The sequence below is a fragment of the Trichomycterus rosablanca genome, chromosome 3, assembly GCF_030014385.1.
Source record: "Trichomycterus rosablanca isolate fTriRos1 chromosome 3, fTriRos1.hap1, whole genome shotgun sequence".
In the NCBI taxonomy this organism is placed as follows: domain Eukaryota; kingdom Metazoa; phylum Chordata; class Actinopteri; order Siluriformes; family Trichomycteridae; genus Trichomycterus; species Trichomycterus rosablanca.
This window is the reverse complement of record NC_085990.1, coordinates 21,521,539-21,544,473: the sequence shown is the minus strand read 5'-3', so window position 1 is coordinate 21,544,473 and position 22,935 is coordinate 21,521,539. Positions and strand designations below refer to the sequence as shown.

At 38.2% G+C, this 22,935-nt stretch overlaps 1 protein-coding gene across 1 annotated transcript in view; it reads left to right on the top strand.

The window, feature by feature from the left end:
* dlgap1b (discs, large (Drosophila) homolog-associated protein 1b) overlaps positions 1-22,935 on the top strand; it is a 209,656-nt gene that overhangs the window by 185,702 nt on the left and 1,019 nt on the right. The window contains exons 8-11 of the mRNA XM_062991045.1: positions 8,391-8,473; positions 17,170-17,567; positions 20,190-20,281; positions 22,294-22,446. Coding sequence (XP_062847115.1) covers positions 8,391-8,473; positions 17,170-17,567; positions 20,190-20,281; positions 22,294-22,446 — 726 coding nt within the window. The remainder of the gene's footprint in view (positions 1-8,390; positions 8,474-17,169; positions 17,568-20,189; positions 20,282-22,293; positions 22,447-22,935) is intronic.

The following is a 22,935-nucleotide window of genomic DNA, read 5'->3' as shown; positions in this document are numbered from 1 at the left end:
TACAACTACCTTCGAACAACCCCAAATCAGAAAATGTTGGGACGATATGGAAAATGCACATTTACTGTGACTTTTATTTCATTGCAAACAGAGTGAACTTTCTTGTTTTGTCTTCACAACTAAATCTGTTAATATACATCCATTTCTACATTTTAGGCCTATAACACGATCTAAAAAAGTTGGGTCAGGGCAGCTTAGGGTAAGTAATGAGGTTAAAAAAACTAAATAGTCAAGTCAAGTCAAGTCAACTTTATTTATATAGCGCTTTTTACAATAGACATTGTCTCAAAGCAACTTTACAAAATCCAGGACCAACAGATACAAAAACCCCTGTTGAGCAAGCCGAGGGCGACTGTGGCAAGGAAAAACTCCCTGAAAATTACAGGAAGAAACCTTGAGAGGAACCAGACTCAGCAGGGCCCATCCTTCATGGGTGGCCTGGAGGATACTTTAAATAAATACACGATTTACACAAATCATACAAACACAGAATTAAATGATCTAAAAGTCATAACTGGTAATAAATAGATAAATAAACAATTAAATAATAATAGAGTTGTTATCCGCTCTAGTCTTCAATAAAGTCTGTAGTGATTTCTTGTCGTTGCAATTACTCCAGACCCGTCACATCTGACAGGAGCAGCATCGTTGTCCCGGCAGTCTCGACTTTAATCCTTAACCTCGGCGGGTAAACAGGTTTCCATCAGAATGCCCTCGGGGTAAAACAACAGAGAATGTAGTTAATAATGTACAATGCTAGTTGACAAACAGTTTTACAGAGAGTTTTAGACTCCGGCAGCCCTAATTATTACAGCATAACTAAAAGGGAGAGCGAGCAGGTAACAAGGTCATGAAGGCTTTCACAGGACATCAGCGCCCATCTCCCCACCGTCACCAAACCTGAGTGATCGGACAAGAGAGGCAGAACGACAGCAACCCAACATCCCTGATCACCACAAGTTTCTATGACCAAGAACCCCCAAGCTCTGCGCCTTTGTCTATACTAATCAAAAGCCTGAGAAAATAAATATGTTTTCAGTCTAGACTTAAACATTGAGACTGTGTCCGAATCCCGAATAGAGGCAGGAAGATTATTCCAGAGTTGTGGAGCTTTGTAAGAAAACGCTCTTCCACCAGCCGTGATCTTTTTAATTTTAGGAACTATAAGTAACCCTGCATCTTGTGAACGAAGTGGACGCGCTGGGCTGTAGTGATTAATAAGTTCACTCAGATACTGTGGAGCCAGACCATGTAGCGCTTTATAAGTTAGTAAAAGTATTTTGTAATCAATGCGAAATTTAACTGGCAGCCAGTGTAGAGACGATAGAACAGGAGTAATATGGTCAAATTTTTTAGTTCTAGTTAGCACTCGAGCTGCTGCATTTTGAACTAATTGGAGTTTGTTTAAGGATCTACCAGAGCATCCAGTTAGAAGAGCATTACAATAATCTAACCGAGAAGTTATAAACGCATGGATCAGTTTTTCGGCGTCATTAACAGATAGTATATTTCTTATTTTAGAAATGTTACGCAAATGATAGAAAGCAACTCTAGTAATATTATTAACGTGTGTATCAAATGAGAGATCTGAATCTATTGTGACACCTAAGTTTTTTACATCTGGGCTGGGAGTAACAGAGAACGTGTTTAAGTTTAGCACCAGGTTAGACAACTTGTCTCTTGCAGCTTTAGAGCCAACAAGTAAAACCTCTGTTTTATCTGAATTAAGTAAAAGAAAATTACATGACATCCAGTTTTTTATGTCGTTTACACAATCTTCTATCTTACTGATTGTGTCAGTATCATTTGGTTTGGCTGATATATACAGCTGTGTGTCATCTGCATAGCAGTGAAAGTTTATGCCATGTTTATGAATAATTTCACCTAGTGGAAGCATATAGAGTGTAAATAATAGCGGTCCCAGTACCGACCCCTGTGGAACACCATACTTTACTTTTGTAGTTTCCGAGCATTTATTATTTACATAAACGAATTGAGAGCGGTCAGTCAGATATGATTTAAACCAAGAGAGTGCGAGTCCTTTAACACCTACTGTATTTTCTAGCCTCTCCAGTAAAATGTTATGATCGACCGTATCAAACGCTGCGCTAAGATCTAATAGAACAAGAAAAGAGACACATCCATTATCAGAAGACATTAACAACTCGTTAACTACTCTAATTAATGCGGTTTCGGTACTATGGTTGGGTCTAAATCCTGATTGAAATTTTTCATGAATACAATTTTCATTCAAATAAGAACATAACTGTTTGAAAACTACTTTTTCTAATATCTTAGAGACAAAAGGAAGGTTTGAAATTGGCCTATAATTAGCTAGTACATGTGGATCAAGATTAGGTTTTTTAATCAGGGGTTTAATAACAGCACTTTTAAACAATTTAGGTACATATCCAAGGCTAAGGGATGCATTGATTAATGTAAGCAGGGGCTCTACAATAGCTGGGAGTAAATCTTTAAGTAAACGAGTTGGAACAGGATCGAGTATACACGATGATGACTTCGATGATTTAATCAACACAGTTAGTTCATTTTGGGAGATTGGATTAAAGGAATTTAGTTGGATTAACTCGTTACTATTATCACCAATGCTGCTCGGAGTGAGTCCATACTTAACATTGGCAAGTGACACACTCTGACTCTGAAGTCGTATTTTTTCTATCTTGTCATTAAAGAATTTTAAAAAATCATCGCTGGTACAGTCAGGCGGTATATTAGATTCAGTTTCATTAACGTTTTTAGTTAATTTGGACACTGTCTCAAAAAGGAATCTGGGATTGTTTTTATTTTTCTCTATTAGGGACGAATAATATAAAGATTTAGCTTTTATAAGTGCATGTTTATACTCAGTTAGAGCATCTTTCCAAGCAATCTTATACACTTCCAGTGTAGTGTGACGCCACTTGCGTTCTAATTTCCGTGCTGCTTGTTTAAGTGCGCATGTGTGGTCATTGTACCAAGGAGCAAGTTTTTTCTCCCTAATCAGTTTAGTTTTGAGTGGGGCTACGTTATCTAAGGTTGTGCGCAATACAGTCTCTAGGTTTTGAGTTGCCTGATCTAGTTCTTTAGGTTCTGATGCTGGTATATTTGGTAATTCTGGTAGGCAGTTTATGAACGCTGCTGCAGTTGCAGATGTAATAGTGCGCTTATATTTAAAACGATGCGGTTGCTGTATATTATTGGACAGGGACACTTCATAAATTAGTAGAGAGTGATCAGAGATTAAGTCATTCTGTGGTACAATTTCCAGGTTGTCTATGTTTATACCATAAGTAAGTATTAAATCTAAGGTATGTTTACAGCGGTGAGTGGGTCCTGTTACATTTTGGGTGATGCCTAAGGATTCTAAAATAGAATCAAACGCAGTTTTGAGTGGATTACATTTATCCTCATAATGGATATTAAAGTCACCAACAATTAAAGCTTTCTTAGTTGATAAAACTAATTTAGAAAGAAAATCGGCAAATTCGTTAAGAAATTCTGAGTAAGGACCAGGGGGTCGATAAACAGTAACCAGCTTAAACATACTAGTTTTATCAGATGAACATTTATTGGTTATGTCAGAGATAAGAACTTCAAACGAGTTTGTTATGGGAGTTGATTTTACAGTGAGACCTATGTCCTTGTCATAAATTGCGGCTATTCCTCCGCCACGACCACTAAGACGTGGCTTATGTTCATAACTGTAACCCGGAGGAGATGCTTCATTTAAACCTAGATACTCATCAGGTCTAGCCCAGGTCTCAGTTAAACAAAGTGCACTAAGACTATTATCTGTAATTATTTCATTTACAATTACTGTTTTGCATGCAAGTGACCTGATGTTTAGAAGTCCTAACTTTAGTTTAGCTTTACTATGGTTTTCATGATGCTCATTTAGATTAATTTTAATTAAGTTATTATGACATACTTTTTGATTTTGTTTTGGCTTACACCTGCCACGGTAAACAGACACAGTCTCAATGGTTTGTGACCTAAGGATTCCGGGTGACGTCCGATGGCGACTCGCAGACAGTCGGTTAGGCCTGTTAGTCTGCTGCCTGGTCTTGGCTCTGGATAGTCATTTAACACTATCTGCCGCTACACTAACGCGGTGGTAAAGCCTGTCACCTATGCTGCAAGAAATGCGAGCAGCACCCTCCCACGTGGGGTGGACACCATCCCGCTTCAAAAGACCAGGCCTTCCCTCAAAGGTGGACCAGTTATCTACAAAATCAATGCAGTTTTCTGAGCACCATTTAGACATCCAGCGGTTCAGCAACAACAACCTGCTGTAGGTTTCGCCACTGGGTCGAATCGGTAAGGGGCCAGAGCACACTACTGCCTCAGACATCGACCTAGCTAACTCACACACCTCTTTAACATTACTCTTAGTAACCTCAGACTGCCGTAAACGAACATCATTAGTGCCGACGTGGATAACAATCTTCGAAAATCTACGATTAGCATTAGCCAGCACTTTCAGGTTTGCTCTGATGTCAGGCGCCCTGGCCCCCGGAATACAGGTGACTATGGTTGCTGGTGTCTCTATGGGGGTTGCAATACGCACGTGTCGGAGCTGAGAATCTCCTATAACCAGAGCACTTACATTAACAGGCTGCTCAGCGGGTGGCTCACTGAGTGGGGAAAACCTGTTGGACACGTGCAACTGAGATGGTCGGTGCTTTGCCCTACGACTATGTCGCCGAGATGTCACCCAGTCGCCCCGCTGTGAGGGCTCTAATGCCGGAGTCTGGGGTTCTGTACCTGAACTGCTGGCATTCGGGGCTGCTACAGCTGAATCTAAGCACTCACTAGTAGTAGTCTGTTCTAATGCCCGAATGCGCCCTTCTAACACTGAGATCTTCTCCGTCAGACTAACAACTAATCTACACTTATCACATATAAAGTTATCACTAAACACGGAGAAGGAATAACTGAACATGTTACACTCGGAACATGGATATAATGCTCCTGCTGGGGCCATAATAACAAAGAAATGTACTTAGCTTTACAAGATGAGTTGGAGATGATGTTTATGTTGGATTCACCGGCGCTTCTGCTGGTAGTCACAGAAGAACGGCTTTAATTCCGGATGAAACAGGCGATGATAAGCTGGAATACAAAAACCAGCAACCAAACCAACACAAACGCGCTTCGTTCGGACAAAAGCGGCTGTAATTCTAAAGGAGAACGGTGTTATGCGCTGGTGTACAAAACAAATAACTCCTCACAAAACAGAGGTGTTTTAAGAGCTGAAATACAGAACACAACCAAACACAAACGCGCTTCGTGCGGACCGAAAACGGTTTTAATTCTGGATGTGATGTATAAAGATGTATGTGATGAAATAAAGATGTGATGTCAACAGGTAATTTATGATATGAACATAATATGAAACAAAAGCCACAAAAGACAGTATCCACAAAAGGCTGAGCCTTTGAGGAGCAAAGATGGGCAGAAGATCTCCAGTTTGTCAACATATGCATAAGAAAATTATTAAAATGTTTAAAAACAGTGTTTCTAAAAGAAAGATTGGAAGGGATTTGCATATGTCTTCCTCTACAGTAGAAGGAATCTAAATGAATTTCACTGCATAAAGGTCAAGGGCCTAAGCTGTTGTTAATCCTCAATCCTTTAGACAGCACTGTATCAAGACCTGTCAGAGTTACAATACAGTGGGGCCAAAAATTATTTAGTCAGCCACTGATTGTGCAAGTTCTCCTACTTAGAAAGATGAGAGAGGTCTGTAATTTTTATCATAGGTACACTTCAACTATGAGAGACAAAATGAGAAAAAAAAATCCAGGAAATTACATTGTAGGTATTATTTGTAAATTATGGTGGAAAATAAGTATTTGGTCACCCACAAACAAGCAAGATTTCTGGCTCTCACAGACCTGTAACTTCTTCTTTAAGAAGCTCTTCTGTCCTCCACTCGTTACCTGTATTAATGGCACCTGTTTGACCTCGTTATCTGTATAAAAGACACCTGTCCACAGCCTCAAACAGTCAGACTCCAAACTCAACCACGGCCAAGACCAAAGAGCTGTCGAAGGACACCAGGAAGAAAATTGTAGACCTGCACCAGGCTGGGAACAGTGAATCTACAATAGGCAAGCAGGTTGGTGTGAATAAATCAACTGTGGGAGCAATTGTAAGAAAATGGAAGACATACAAGACCATTGATAATCTCCCTCGATCTGGGGCCCCACGCAAGATCTCATCCCGTGGGGTTAAAATTATCATGAGAACGGTGAGCAAAAATCCCAGAACTACAGGACCTGATGAATGACCTGCAGAGAGCTGGGACCAAAGTAACAAAGGCTACCATCAGTAACACACTACGCCAAGAGGGACTCAAATCCTGCAGTGCCAGGCGTGTCCCCCTGCTTAAGCCAGTACATGTCCAGGCCCGTCTGAAGTTTGCCAGAGAGCCTATGGATGATCCAGAAGAGGATTGGGAGAATATCATGTGGTCAGATGAAACCAAAATGGAACTTTTTGGTAAAAACTCAACTCGTCGTGTTTGGAGGAAGAAGAATGCTGAAGAACACCATACCTACTGTGAAGCATGGGGGTGGAAACATCATGCTTTGGGGCTGTTTTTCTGCAAAGGGGACAGGACGACTGATCTGTGTTAAGGGAAGAATGAACGGGGCCATGTATCGTGAGATTTTAAGCCAAAACCTCCTTCCATCAGTGAGAGCATTGAAGATGGAACGTGGCTGGGTCTTCCAGCATGACAATGATCCCAAACACACCGCTCGGGCTACGAAGGAGTGGCTCCGTAAAAAGCATTTCAAGGTCCTGGAGTGGCCTAGCCAGTCTCCAGACCTCAACCCCATAGAAAATTTGTGGAGGGAGTTGAAAGTCCATGTTGCCCAGCGACAGCCCAAAAAACATCACTGCTCTAGAGGAGATCTGCATGGAGGAATGGGCCAAAATACCAGCTACAGTGTGTGCAACCTGGTAAAGACTTACAGGACACGTTTGACCTCTGTCATTGCCAACAAAGGTTATGTTACAAAGTATTGAGTTGAACTTTTGTTATTGACCAAATACACCATAATTTACAAATAAATTATTTAAAAATCCTACAATGTGATTTCCTGGATTTTTTTTCTCATTTTGTCTCTCATAGTTGAAGTGTACCTATGATGAAAATTACAGACCTCTCTCATCTTTCTAAGTAGGAGAACTTGCACAATCAGTGGCTGACTAAATACTTTTTGGCCCCACTGTACATTCATAAATGCCACTCAAAACTGTGCAAATAGAAGCCATGCGTTGCCAATGTTTAGAAGTGACTTGAAGTTCTCTGAGCTAGGAGGCATTTAGGATGGCACAGTGGAAAAGTGTATTGTGGTCAGACAAATCAGTATTTCAGATATTTTCTGGAAGAAATGGATGCTGTTTGCTCCATAGACAAACATAAATGCAGAAAAGTACATTAAGTGTTATAAAGCAACATGTGATGCTTTCAAGACTACATTTTCCTGGGATGTTCATGCATTTTTTAACATGACAATGCAAAACCACATGCTGCACACAGGCTTGACTGCAGAAGAAGGGTACAGGAGTACTGGACTGGCTTACCTGCAAATAAAAAATGCAATAACAAAAACCTAGTTCAGTGGCACACCTTAAGACGTGTTTGCAGTAAGAATGGGTCAAAATAACAAATAAAACACTTCATCAATTGGTATCCTCTGTGCCAAAACATCTTTTAAGTGATGTGAGAAGGAATGGCAACATTAGAAAGTCCTAAATGTTTTACCGTCTCAACTTTTTACAGGCCTGAAATGCAGGAATGGGTGTGTAATAACAAATGAAATGAGGTTAAGACAAAACATGAAATATTTTGGGTTCATACTGTCTGCAATGAAATAAAGGTCAAAGTAATTGTAAGAAACACAGCATTTTTAAAATTTTTATTTTCCATACTGCCCCGAGTTTTTCTGAGTTGGGGTTGTATAACTATAAAGTGCGTACCATATTGTACGGGGGGGGACTGTGCAACTTAGAAGGGGCTTACTGTCGTTGTTCTTTTTAATATTACGTTATTAAATGGCCCGTTAACTTTTTTCTTTGTTTATCATTGCAATGCAACATGTGTTGCAGTGAAGGAAAAAACTAAACAAAAAAGCTAATTGTAAAAAGTTGCAACACAAACCCTCACTTCTGAAAAACAACAGCTTAACTAAAAGCAGTCACACTATATATTGAAGAAAACTTAATGATTACTGAACCATGTAGACCTTTTTATTATTATCTTATATAAATGTATGGTAACTACTTAATTGGATGTTTGTGTAAACTACATTATTAACCAATTATCTGATTATTCTGTACATATAAACAAACTTACTTATACATTTGTGACTGTTTAGGTCGACGCTCCTGAGGAAACTACTTGTTTGGAAGAACATGGAAAGTTTCAGTCAGTGGGCATTCAAGTAGAGGAGGAGAGATGGTGAGCAAAGTGTTAACACAATCCTGCAATCACTCACAAGCACATACATATTTTACATATTTAATTCACCACCACTACTCCAGTGTGTAGTAACATGCTACTGTACATGTCCTGTTTAAGTGCATATAAACTGTTGACTTTAACTTTAGTTAATTAGTTTATTAGTATATTCATTTAATGGAAAATGTACTAGGTTTATAGGTGAGGGATTAACAGTGCCATCAGAAAGTATTCACACTCCTTCACTTTTTCCACATTTTGTTACGTTACAGACATATTCGAAATCCGATTTGAGTATAGTTTTCTTTTAAAAAATCTACACGAAATAGCCCATAATGACAAAGTTGAAAACATGTTTTCAGACATTTTTGTAAATCTTTTAAAAATGTAAACATTTAAACATAATAGGTACATAAGTATTCACACCCTTTGCTATGACGCTCAAAATTGAGCTCAGGAGCATCCAGTTTACACTGATCATCCTTGAGATGCTTCTACAACTTGATTGGAGACCACCTGTGGTAAATTCAGTTGATTTAACATAATTTGGAATGGCACACACTTGTCTATAAAAGGTCTCACAGTTGACAGTGCATATCAGAGCAGAAACCAAGCAATGAAGTCAAAGGAATTGTCTTTAGACCTTCGAGACCGGATTGTGTCAAGGCACAAATCTGGGGAAGGATACAAAAAAATTTCAGCAGCATTGAAGGTCCCGAAAAGCACTGTGGTCTCCATTATTCGGAAATGGAAGAAGTTTGGAACCACCAGAACCCTCCCTAGATCTGGCCGCCCGACCAAACTGAGTAAGAAGAAGAAGGGCCTTGGTCAGAGAGGTGACCAAGAACCCAGTGGTCACTAAGGCAGAGCTCCAATGTTCCCTTGTGGAGATGGGACAACCATCCAGTAGGTCAACCATTGCTAACACACTCCACCAATCAGGCCTTTATGGTAGAGTGGCCAGATAGAAGCCACTCCTCACTAAAAGGCACATGGCAGCCCACTTGGAGTTTGCCAAAAAGCACCTTAAGGATTCTCAGACCAGAGGAATAAAAATTCTCTGGTCTGATGAAACCAAAATAGAACTTTTTGGCCTGAACTACAAGCGTCATGTCTGGAGAAAAACAGGCACTGCTTATCGCCTGGCTAACACCATACCTACTGTCAAGCATGTTGGTGGCAGCATCATGCTGTGGGGATGTTTTTCTGCGGCAGGAACTGGGCGACTAGTCCGCATAGAGGGTAAGATGACAGCAGCCAAATATAGAGAGATTCTTCAAGAAAACCTGCTCCAGAGTGCTCTGGAACTCAGACTAGGGTGACGATTCATCTTCCAACATGACAATGACCCAAAGCACACAGCCAAGATAACAAAGGAGTGGCTTCAGGAGCAGTCTGTGAATGTCCTTGAGTGGCCCAGCCAGAGCCCGGACTTGAATCCAATTGAACATCTCTGCAAAGACCTAAAAATGGCTGTTTACAGACGCTGCCCATCCAACCTGACTGAGCTTGAGAGGATCTGCAGAGAAGAATGGGAGAAAATGCCCAAAAACAGGTGTGCCAAGCTTGTACAGACATACCCAGGAAGACTTGAGGCTGTGATTGCTGCCAAAGGTGCTTCAACAAAATATTAAACCATGGGTGTGAATACTTATGTACCTATTATGTTTAAATGTTTAAGTTTTTAATAAATTTACAAAAATGTCTGAAAACATGTTTTCACTTTGTCATTATGGGCTATTTTAGGTAGATTTTTTAAAAGAAAACTATACTCAAATCGATTTTCAAATATGTCTGTAACGTAACAAAATGTGGAAAAAGTGAAGGGCTGTGAATACTTTCTGATGGCACTGTAGTTCTTTTGGTACCCTGCCATAGTCTTACATCTCCGCAAAGTTACAATGAAGTTATTCTAAGCAGCTATCAGTTGTGTTGTGTGAACCCCTAAGCAGTGAGCAACATGAAATAGGGGGCAAGAAAATAGAACAACAATAAAAATAGTAATAGCCAGGGCAATATAGCAGCAATGTTATAATACGTATGTATTTTATAATAAAAAGCCAACATTATCAGTATAACCTAGCTAGCAAGCTATAGGAAGGGTTTTTAAAACACACTAAATACCATTTTTATGGAATCACTTTTTGTTTCATAACTCTTTGATCATTGGCTTTAAACAATATACAATTGAAATGTAATGATTTTTATTGTCTTTATTAGCAAACATTCCTACATAAACAGTGTCACAAATCACATTCTACTGTACTGAATAGAAAATCAAGCCTACAACAGTGTTACTATTGAGTGTGCAGTATTTTGATAGGTAGTTTCTGGTTTAAGAAGTTGTACATAGACTGTGGTTGCTAATCAGACAGTCTAATCACATCCTGCATTGGATGTTTTTGATCACCAATAAAACAGTTAAACTGTTCTTGCTCATAAATTGCTTGCTCATAAACTAATGCGTGAGCATCATGGTAAGTGAATAAAGTCTTTCGACCACAATTTCCAGGCTTATTTGCAGATGTCTTCCTTATAGATCTTAAAGGTCATTTTCCTTTTGCTAGTGAAACATGAGTCATTTTAGCAGTTTTTGTGGTTTTTCCTGCCATCCATGCCAATAGTGAAAAAATGAACCCTCTTTCAAAGCCAGTTGTATTTTTTCTCTAATCTACCAAAAACCTAACCAAAGTCAGATGGACATACTCAGCCCACAAGGTAGGGATATTACTGTTTAGTAGGGCTGTCGCGGTGAAAAAATTTCCCCTTGCGATATTCAGCCCGTCTCAATATCGCGGTATGCGGTAATATCGCCATTATTTATGTTTTTGAAAATTACTTAATTGATCTGGATTTTAGAGCTATATAAACAAGCTTTATTGTTAGGCTATGATTCGGTATATTATTGCTTTATAATGACAAAAATGAGACAGCTTTAAGACCAATGAAATGCGTGTTTATTGTTAAATACAGAACAGAGCAGGGATGCGTGTCTTTTCTCTATAAAAAAAGGTTTAAATTTAGCTTCTAGCCTAGGCTAGATATACACTGTGAAATGAAAAAAATATGGTAAAAAAAAAAAAAAAAAATTGAATAAAGAATAAAGTCTGTAAGACCTTAAACCTGCGTTATCATGCGCGCTAGAAGAACCAACATGTTCACCTGATGTGGTTTAGAGAGGATCTGAGTGGGGTAGCGATGTTCCCGTTGTTACCGATGTTGCAGTAATACACAGAGCACAGAAAATCTAGCCCGGTTATCGTGCCACTATTAAATATCTATTTAGTAGGTATAATTAACATAATATATACTACATTTTAAGTTATTATTAGTTTTAATACATTTTTATTCAACGAAAAAATACATTTAAATCATTCCAGCAAGCGAGCAAGAGAATATTTGCAGGCTGCAATGGCATATTAACCGTCATTAAGTGTTTTAGTACGCCAAGGCTGTTTAAATATAGTCTAAATTACAAGTATTTATTGAGTGTGAACTCAATTTAATCATTAATAAACTTACCTATAATTCCTGTTGCCATTGTTAACATTTTAAAACACAAAGCCTGACACTCAGCAGCAACGCATGAGAACAGGTTGCGGGAAAATGACGCTCTTAGCTCATTTTCATTATGAATTTATTTAACATTTATTATGCCCGAATGTAAGCGTATAAAACAAAATGGACCCTGCAAAAAAAAAAAAAAAAAAAAGAGAAGGAAGAAAGAAAAAACGTGAATATCGCGGTGATGCGGTTGCTTGGCATGCCCTGCGGTTGGCTGGTCTATACCGCGATATTTCAAAATTGCGGTTAGCGCGACAGCCCTACTGTTTAGGACCACTATTTAGCTACATTTTAATGAATTTTGCCCAACATTAGAAGGGGCAGTTGTATTTTACAAATTAATACATACATAAAGGCCAGAGCAAAAGCCAAACTTAATTTAAGACACTAATACTTACAGCTGCAATCATAATTATTTAACCCCCATTGCATATCAGATTTATAGGTCAAATTTGTCAACACAAATAATATAACAAGTGGTTTCTCCAAATTCGACATAAAATGCCACCTTTAATGACTGCGGCAGTCTCTGAAATTTTCAACCCGTTGATGACAAACATCTTTAGTACTTAGTGGTATGACCAGCTGCAGTCATGATGCATAGCCATACGTCAGCTTTTGGCAGCATTCCTGAGGAATCGTAGTCTGTTCCTTATGGGCAATGGCCTCCAGTTCACTAATATTCTTGGATTTGTATGCTGCAACTGCCCTTGCATGATGTTTTCTAGGATTACCTGGTACTTGATTAAATCCACACTGCAGATTTCCAATGCAAGTAACGCACCCTAAGATCATCACCAAGTCATTGCCATGCATCACTGTAGGTTCTTTTCATGCTTTATTCTAACTTCTCCATACATACCACTGATCCATACACCTGAAGTTCCAATTTGTGTTTAATTGCTCTACAGAACAAAATCCCAAAACATCTGTGGCTTATTTATGTGCTTTTGAGCATTGGATGGACTGGGGTTTGGGCATAGAGGTTTTCAGTTTAGTATGTGCAAACTGAAAACAAAGTGCCTGCTGCCACCAAATCTCGATGCAGGTCTTTTGCTTTCACTTGAGGGTTTTTGGCCACCTGCCTCGTCAGGAATCTGGTGGCAGCCAGTGATAGCTTCCTCTTTCAACCACTTGTATCCTTTACCTTGTCTGTGCAGGGCAATTATCTCATCTCTTAACTTTTAACAAACTCTCTTGAATTTGCTATATTTCCAACATGCTGTCAAATGTCACAGTGTCAGTGGCCAGTCCAGGTATTTGATGTGTTTAATGTCAAGCACACCTGATGCCACTAACAAAGCCCTTGATTAGTTGTACCAAGTTGCTTGAGACAACAACTGAATTGCGAATGTGTTATAAGGAATTCTATTCAGCGGGTTTAAATATTTCTGAGATTGCTATAATCATTATATGAAGCAGTTGTTTTTGGTAAATTTGGAGAATCCACTTGTTATATAAAATAGTTTAAGCTATTTAAATTGTTCTCATTTGGCTTATTGCACACAGCTTTAAGTTTGTAAATTTTGCTTATAAATCTAATTTGCAATCAGGCTTGGAACAATTTAATTGCAACTGTATTGTGCAATTGTGTTTTTCATTTAGTGACCTTAAAACTGAACTTAGCATATAATAATAACTTTAATTTAGTTCAAAATTACCATAGAATACTTGTGTAATATTTTAACTACTCCACCTACCCTCACTGGAAGCTGCAGCAGAGCAACCACACATTTTCTCTTACATACTGTACTTGGACATGTGCATAATAAACCATGCATCAGGGTTTGAACACTGGGGCCAGTGACAGGGAAACGCCAGGGAGGCAGAACAGCTGCTCTGTGTGTGTGTGTGTGTGTGTGTGTGTGTGCGCGCATGTGTGCGTCTGTGTGTGTGGCCATCTGTTGCTGTAGACATGAAGCCTGCGGCTGGGGGTCACAGACATGGTCAGGTATTAGCCACCCCTCTTGTTTTCTTTCCCTTTTTTCTTAGCCTCACAATAATTGCCGCCCTGTAAAAGAGAGAGTGAGTGAGAAAAAGGAGAGTGCATGTGTGATAGTAGCTTAGTCCAGTACAGTAGTCTGTGTTTTTGGCTATGGTTTACTGAAGTCATGCTGTTCTGTCATGCTTTAGAAAAACTAGCTTTTTTTATTCTTGGCTGATACTGCCAGAAAACATAGTTCTAAGAAAGAGGGGTGTTTCTTGTGTAAAGTTACCTGTGTGTGTGTGTGTGTGTGTGTGTGTGTGTGTGTGTGTGAGAGAGAGAGAGAGAGAGAGAGAGAGAGAGAGAGAGAGAGAGAGAGAGAGAGAGGAGAGAGGAGAGAGGAGAGAGGAGAGAGAGAGAGAGAGAGAGAGAGAGAGAGAGAGAGAGAGAGAGAGAGAGAGAGAGATTTTGCACTGGAATATTATGCACAGCAAATTCCCAGATGATGAGAAAGAACCCTTCAACCTTATTAACACATCAACATGCTCAAACATACAACGATCACCGGTCATTTTTGTTTGGACAGTGTTGAAGCATGCCTTTAAAATGTGGAGGAGTTAAAATACATATATAACACACACACACACACGCACACACGCACACACACACTTATACACTCTACCCTTTTCTAGCATAGATGTGTTCCTTTCCAACTATCACCAGCACCAAGAACTGAGTGTTGCTTCCTTTTCCTCTTCTCTTTGTCACATACTAATGTTAAGGAAAATGAGGGAATTATAGCACCTTTATTTTGTAGCCTGTACAATCACCTGTTGACATCATCTATTTGAAATCACATCATTATTTTATTTCTTTACCTTATTACTAGCTTTAAACTGCCCCGTCCCAATTTATTGTCATGTGTTGCATAACAAAAATGCAGGAATGGAATGGTATAAAATTTAGTTGACCAAACAAAATATAAAATATCTTGGTTTCATACTGTCTGCAATGAAATAAAAGTCAAAGTAAGAAAAACTTTTACATTTTTATTTGCTGATTTGGGGTTGTAGATACAATAACTAAATTATTATCCAATAGCTAAAATTAATATTAAATGAAAACATAAAATAGAATATTAAAACTTAGAAGTACAAATATGACACAGTTGCAGCCCTGTTTATTTTTATTTTTTATAAAGTACAATATATGATTTTAACGTAATGTAAAGATAATATGCAACATATTAAAGGTTTTCTCCAGGTGCTCCGGTTTCCTCCCACAGTCCAAAGACATGCAAGTGAGGTGAATTGGAGATACTAAATTGTCCATGACCATGTCTGATATAACCTCGTGTGAACTGATGAACCTTGTGTAATGAGTATCTACCGTTCCTGTTATGAATAACCAAAGTGTAAAACATGACGTTAAAATCCTAATACACAAACAAACATATTAAAGGTTTGTTCTATCTGATGATAATATAGAATTTTACAGGGTTTTACCAGTATATACAGTACCTGTATAAATTACAGCAAGGGTTACAGCAAGGGATAAAAGTGTTCTTTTTCCTGTTCCTACCTTTTTCCTTCTGTCTCTTTTTCTTCTCTTTTTGAAGTACAAGATGAGAAATGACAGGAAGTAGTTAGATAGTTGATGTGAAGCAGGCCAACAGACCACCCTCCACCTACCTCCCCCCTACACACACAGCTTTGAAAAGCTTTGAATAAAGTTACACTTTAACTGCTTGTTCATTTTCTCTGTCACTTCCACTTCCATTTTCTCTGTCACTCTGTCACTTCCACTTGCTCTCTACAAATATGTTTAGCTGGAGATAAACAAAGGAGCACAATTTTACTAAGATCACCACTAAGTGCCACTAATGTGCTGCTGCAAAAATAAAAACACAACGGATTTGTTTTCATTCTTGAAGTACACACAGAGAGAACATTGAATTGAATTGAATTGAATTGAATTGAATTGAACATTCAGGGCATGGTGAGAGATGATAGTTTGCTTCACTCCAACACTTCCTGAATAGCGCAGGTGTTTTGTTCATCAAACACACACACCCACACACACACACACACCAAAGCACAGAGCAACATAATGCGATATAATAGAAGAATAAAGCCATGCCATCTCTGAAATGTTACATTTTAGTCTTACTTAGAGAAGCTGATCCTGGCTAGCTTTTATGTTTCACAACCTTGAACCTTTAGTTGGCTATTGGCCGGTTTCCCGGCTTGTTCACTTCATAATTATAGATGACTAACTATAGCTTGATGGGTAAAATGGCAATGATATAGATTTAAAATCAAATCCACAGTGTGGTTCCAATTGTTAAAAAAGAAATTAAATAAATAAATAAAAGCATTCTATTGCAAAAAAAGATACTAGCAGTCAAACATGACTGTGGTAATGGGATAGTGTGGGCTGGTTTGCTACATCAGGATGTGGACATCTTGGACCTAATATGAGAAGGATAAGTTCTACTCTCTTACACAGGTCTAACGAAAAACATAAGGTCATCTGTCTTTCAGCTAAAGCTGAGACATTTTTGTGTTATGCAGCTGCACAGTGATGAAAACATTTGAGTGTCTGATTTAAAGCAGTTCTGCCAAACATTTGGTTTAAGGAAACTAGTGACCTGCACAGAGCCTTCATGTTCACCTAATCAAATGCTGATTGCAAGTCAGGCCTTTCTGTCCAGCATCACTACCTGGACACATTTGTACAACATACACCAATTTTTTTTTTTTGAGTAGAGACTTAAGTATGCAAAGAAATGTTGTTATTTTAATTATAATTTATTTATTTTTATTATTTAATTACATTTTCATCAATCGCCTTTTCTGGTCAGGGTCGCAACAGGTCCTGTTCCACAGGGTGCCTATCTGTCCAGCTTTTTTTTTTTCTTTTTTGTTAATTTCATTTTAGCGTTTAGATTAAAATGTCAATCTGGTGTGTCTAAACTTGGCTTGTATGTCATCCACATTGTCTAACTACCTGTAACTTGTCATTTTTGAAGTTTTCTTATGGTCTTGCTTTTGGATTTGCCCATAATTCCCGTAAAAGTAATAGCTAATGATAAAAAGTAATACTAAAGTTTTCACACTTTTTTTAATTTTCAAATTTGATCCATATTTAACAAAACACACTAACACACATTAGCACAAGCATAATAATTGTGTCTCTGTCCTCCCAGCCACCACAGAGTGACACGCTCCAACAGCGTCACCGCTGCTGTGCAGGCTGATCTGGATCTTTCGGAAGAGTTAGAACGAGCTGTGTACACTCCACGTCAGCCTTCTCGAGAATCATCCACATCTACCGTGTCTATACAGGGTTCAGGAAACCACTATCATGCCTGTTCACCAGATGACTACTCATCCTTTGATCCTTCTGTCCTGCCTCCACCTGAGCCCTGGATGGACACAAATGAGGAGGAAGAGCAGCAAAGTTCAGGAGTAGGGGTGCCTGGCTCAGTGTGTCCACGTGATGGACGTTGGTTCCTAAAACTGCTGCAGGCAGAAGTAGAGAGAATGGAGGGATGGTGCCAGCAGATGGAGGAGGATGAGCGTGAAAACGATTTGCCAGATAAAAGTAAGTAATGTAGCAGGGGAACCTTAACCCTGATTTAGTTTTTACTATTACTGATTATGAATGTCTTATTGACCCAAAGCATCTTTATAGATTATCGAAATGTAAAAATATACTCACTTTTTTGTCAGTTGTAATATACAATGATGAGCTACTTTAGGATTACTCCCAAAGTGTGCATGACAATACCTATTGTACAGCTGTGCATGTCACAGTCAGGGTTAAATTAAATAGGCCAAATTGTTATGGCCAAAAAACTTAGTAGAAATATTTCTGAATCAGTGAGAGGTGCTTACAGGAAGCTGTGTTAAGTATTTGTTGAAGGTTGTCCGAGTGGGAGACATGCCAGATACCACTGACAGGTTGTTGGGCAGCCAAAACCCATCTATGCCAGACATGAAGGCTATGGCATCTGGTACGAACGAACAGAAGGGCTACTCTGGCTGTATGGCAAATCATATTGGTGATAAGGTGGATTTAGCCACGCTCCTGCCAGGTTGTCACTTTTGGGCCATTGAGTGAGGTCCTTAACTTAAATTGCTTGGATTGTATTTTGCCACAATAATAAGCCGCTGAATGCCAAAAAATTACATTTGTCCACATAGACAAAAGTCTAGAGTGATTGGGATAATAAATCTAGCTATAAATCAGTCTAATTTTTTAATTTTGTTGGTGTAAAGGTTGCAAATATAGAGCCATGCCAACAAGTAATGTGTTTAAATTACAACTTTTTGCAGGACCTCTTATTTTTTAACCTGGACTGCAAAAATTTCATTTTTAAGTTTAAATTATGTGACTGCCATTTACCCATTTCTGTATTTTATCTGACCTCAGATCCAGTGCTTCAAGAGTTTTCTTTCTGACAGTTTTCTTTCAAATCTTTGTTAGCGTTATACAACACTGGGGTTGACAATAAGACAATAAGACACTAAGACAAAAAGGCAGTAACACTAGTACACATATGTTAGCAAACTGCTAAATACGCTAATTAGACGTACCCCATAGGGCCACAAATCTGGCTCTTCTTGATACACCCCTCAAAACTCTCAACACAGGCAACAAGGCTTTTTTTCTGTGCTAGCACCCAGGTGGTGGAATGAACTTCCCCTGTCTGTGTGAACAGCTGAGTCTCTTCCTGTCATCAAAAGACCATTAAAGACCCACTTTTTACCAAGCACTTAATCTGTCTTTTAAAAAACAGGTCTGTTATTCTATCTTTATACTTCTGTTCTATCTGGGTTTTGGCAGAATTGTGTTCTTAAATTGTTGTTTGTTGGTACTGTGTTGGAGAGATGTTTACAGCAGACGCACTTCTGTAACTCACTTTGGATAAAAGTGTCTGCTAAACACGGTAAATGTGGTTTAATGTCCAGTGTCATCTGAGTTCTGAAGTGTACAATCTAGTACACCTGCATTATCAGTCTTAATGTTTAAGTAAAAATCATTTTAAAGTTCAGGGTGCAATGAGTGAATATTTCCATAAGCTAGTCGAGCTCTGTGTGTGGAAGATACACAGTATAGAATGGAAAGATCAGGAGTCCTAAGTGCCTGTTTTCCTTTTCTGGCATCAGGTGTAGAAGTGTGTGACTGTGAGTTGTTCACATGTGTGTGTGTGTGTGTGTGTGTGTGTTTGTGTGTTTGATTTATTTTATCTTACTTGAAATTGTTTCTTGTCAGTACTTTGCTCTGTCACATGTACTGTTTACTTTTATCCTCTTTAACTATTTCTCTATTTCTTTTTTTTTCCTTTTTCCCACCTTAAACAGACACACATACACACAGCTCGATGAGTGTTTGTGCCGACAGTGGCTGGTCACAAAGCCGGCTTATTCATCTCCTCCCTGTCTCTCACACACATACCAGAAATTTTTTTTACCATCAGGAATCCCCTCTGATTCTGCTACTGTCCTTCTTTTCTCTTTTTATTCCTTCTTTGCTTTTTTCAATGTTTTTTTTATATAGTTATTTTATACATGGCATTACTATGTTTCCCTCATCTCCATGTTTTAATTTAGATAAATAAGATTAAAACATCATGATTTATAAATCATGGTTTAAAAATTAACTCAAATAAATTAATAATAATTTTAATAAAATAGATACAGGCTTTATTTAAAAAGAACTGATGGTACAACCTTGTTACAGAAAGTAAACTAACTAAGTAAAATAACTTTACATTATAACATTATGAAGTATTCATGTAAAATTATTATTAATAATAATTAATACAAAATTTCAGTTAATGAATTATTTTGTGTATAACACATTTTTGTTAGTCTAATGAATATCACACACACACAGTACTTAACACAGCTGTTTATTTATTTTTGACTCATTGGTTCTGGATTGCTGTTTGCTAGTTTGGTAGAATAAATGTTTTCTAAATGTAAGGTACCTCCCCCTTCAACATATATGCCACCTCACTTTAAAGTCAGTGCAATCTAAACAGAATGTTTCCAAATCCTGAACTTACAAATTGTTTGAATGTGTGAACGTGTTTAGCCTTGGAAACAAATTTTGTAGGCATTGTTTTTGTTTACTGCATTATACAGGCTACAAACAATACTTTGTATCTTTTTTTCTCTATAAACTCAATTTTGTGTTTATGTTTGTGTGCCTGTGTAGTACTGGGAAAGATTCGAAGTGCAGTAGGTAGTGCTCAGCTGCTAATGTCACAGAAGTTTCAGCAGTTCCAGGAGCTGTGTGAGGAGAACTTGGTATGTGCAAACCACACATCCGTCAGTCAGTCAGAAGCCAGAAATATTTATATGCCCTTCACAGAGGTGTTTAATAGCTGTATGACAGAAATTATATTAACACTTAGACAGTGGAACTTGGCCTGAACTACATAATTATATACACTGCCTGGCCACTCTAATATTTTGTTGGACCGCCTTTAGCTTTGATTACGGCACACATTCGCTGTGGCATCGTTTCCACAAGCTTCTGCAATGTCACAACATTTATTTCTGTCCAGAGTTGCATTCATTTTTCCCCAAGATCTTGTATTAATGATGGGAGATTTGGACCACTGCGCAAAGTCTTCTCCAGCACATCCCAAAAATTCTCAATGGGGTTCAGGTCTGGACTCTGTGGTGGCCAATCCATGTGTGAAAATGATGTCTCATGCTCCCTGAACCACTCTTTCACAATTTGAGCCCGATGAATCCTGGCATTGTCATCTTGGAATATGCCTGTGCCATCAGGGAAGAAAAAATCCATTGATGGAATAACCTGGTCGTTCAGTATATTCAGGTAGTCAGCTGACCTCATTCTTTGGGCACATAACTAGGTTGCTGAACCTAGACCTGACCAACTGCAGCAACCCCAGATTAGTCCCAATCCCTTCGCATTGTGTGTGTGGAAATGCTCTTACTTTCACTATTAAACATATCCCTGAGTTTTACTGTAGTTTTTCTACGATTTGATTTTACCAAACGTTTAAGTGATCGCCGATCACGATCATTCAAGATTTTTTTCCGATCACATTCCTTCCTCGAAGATGTTTCCCCACTGTCCTTCCACTTTTTAATAATGTGTTTAACCTGATTTTAGTAGTTTCAGCAATCTCCTTAGATGTTTTCTCTGCATGCCAATAATTTGACCCTTCTAAAACAGATTAACATCTTTTCCACGACCGCAGGATGTGTCTTTCGACATGGTTGTTTAACAAATGAGAAGCTACTCACTGCATCAGTTAGGGTTAAATAACTTGTTGCCAGCTGAAACATAATCACCCATGCAGTAATTATCCAATGGGAGGCTCTTACCTATTTGCTTAGTTAAATCCAGGTGGTGACCTTTTTTTTTTTTTTTTTTTTTTTTAAATAGCTGTTTATGATTATGTGATTGTTATGAAATAACTATGCAAATGTTACTAGAGAAAACCGAGCACTCAGTCAGTTGCTTAAAGCCACATTTGAAACCCAGTTAAATAAAGTGTTGCCTTACTGGTATTGTCAGACTTTCACACGTGCAGGCTGGACACATCATAGCAAAGTTATACGTTATGTGACAAAAACAAATGTACACTACGGTCTTGGGTTTCTCTATTGTATTTTTGTCTGCTTAAGGTGCATAGAGTACAAATTTGACTCCAAAGGTTACTAGGTGAAATATAGATCACTCTTTAACATACCATTTAACCAAAAAAATCTATGTTGCATTTATTCACACTAAATATTGGCTCTTGGGGCGGAGGGGTGGGTTGGGCTTAAAGTGTAGAATGTGTTTAGCTTGAATCTCATTGGTGGTCTGCATTATGGGACTGGCATTAAAAGTGATTTATTTTTTAATCATACTAACTTGCAGGGTTTTTTAATATTAGATGCCAGTGAGGGTATGTAATAATAGGCTATTACCAGGGTACATTTTAATCCCATCCTATACAGAAACGTACAAAATATAGGTAATTTAGATGCTGGTTAAGTTTTTCTCATTGTCAGTAGTAATGTTTTTGAGCTTTTTTAAGGTATAGAGAGTTTTGAGAAAGCAGTATTTGTATTATTAACCAAAAATGTAACTGAAACATGATCGAGTGTAAAATGTTGAATAATAAATTCTAGACATCAAAAAGACTTATGTGCATGTGGACTACTATTAGTCAAGCCCAGTTAGGTGCAGTGTTGTGTAATTTAAATTTAAGAAACTTCTCTCGCTATTTAACAAACAATTTATTGTAGATCTAAAATGAAAAGAAGAGTATTATTGTTTTTTCTGATTACTTTAGAACCCCAATGCCCATCCACGACCTGTGTCACAAGACCTTGCAGGATTCTGGGATATGTTGCAGTTGTCTATTGAAAATATTAGTTTGAAGTTTGATGAGTTGCATCAGCTCAAAGCGAACAACTGGAGATTAATAGAACCACCTGAGCAAAAGGTAAAATAAATACCACACTGACTAATAAATGTATCCACTGCTGAGGTTTCTGTGTGTTGCACTTGCATGGTATGACAAAACATTAAAAACGGTGTTACTTTTTTGTTTTAACTTTTGTTTTGCTCTTAGTTACTGCATGAATTACTTTTTGTTGCATGAATTACTAATTGATGTCACACGTTTTTGCCTGATGTTCTTTTGTTTTTGGTAATTTGTGTTTTTGACAGTGATCTGGTTTTGAGATGCCACTCACCTTTGCTGCAAGCAGTATGTAGTTTACTCATAATGTGCTTTCTTATAAATGTATAATGAGTTTTACCCGTCATGCAGACATGTCTGCTACCACACACGCTCACCTTTGCAACTGCCAGCTGTTGATTATGTGCACGGATCTGCTGCTCAAAACGGCTGTTGCATGCTAGTCTTTCCTTTTATAATTATTTATTTATGACACATAAATGCAGTAAATGACAGTACACAGTACATGTC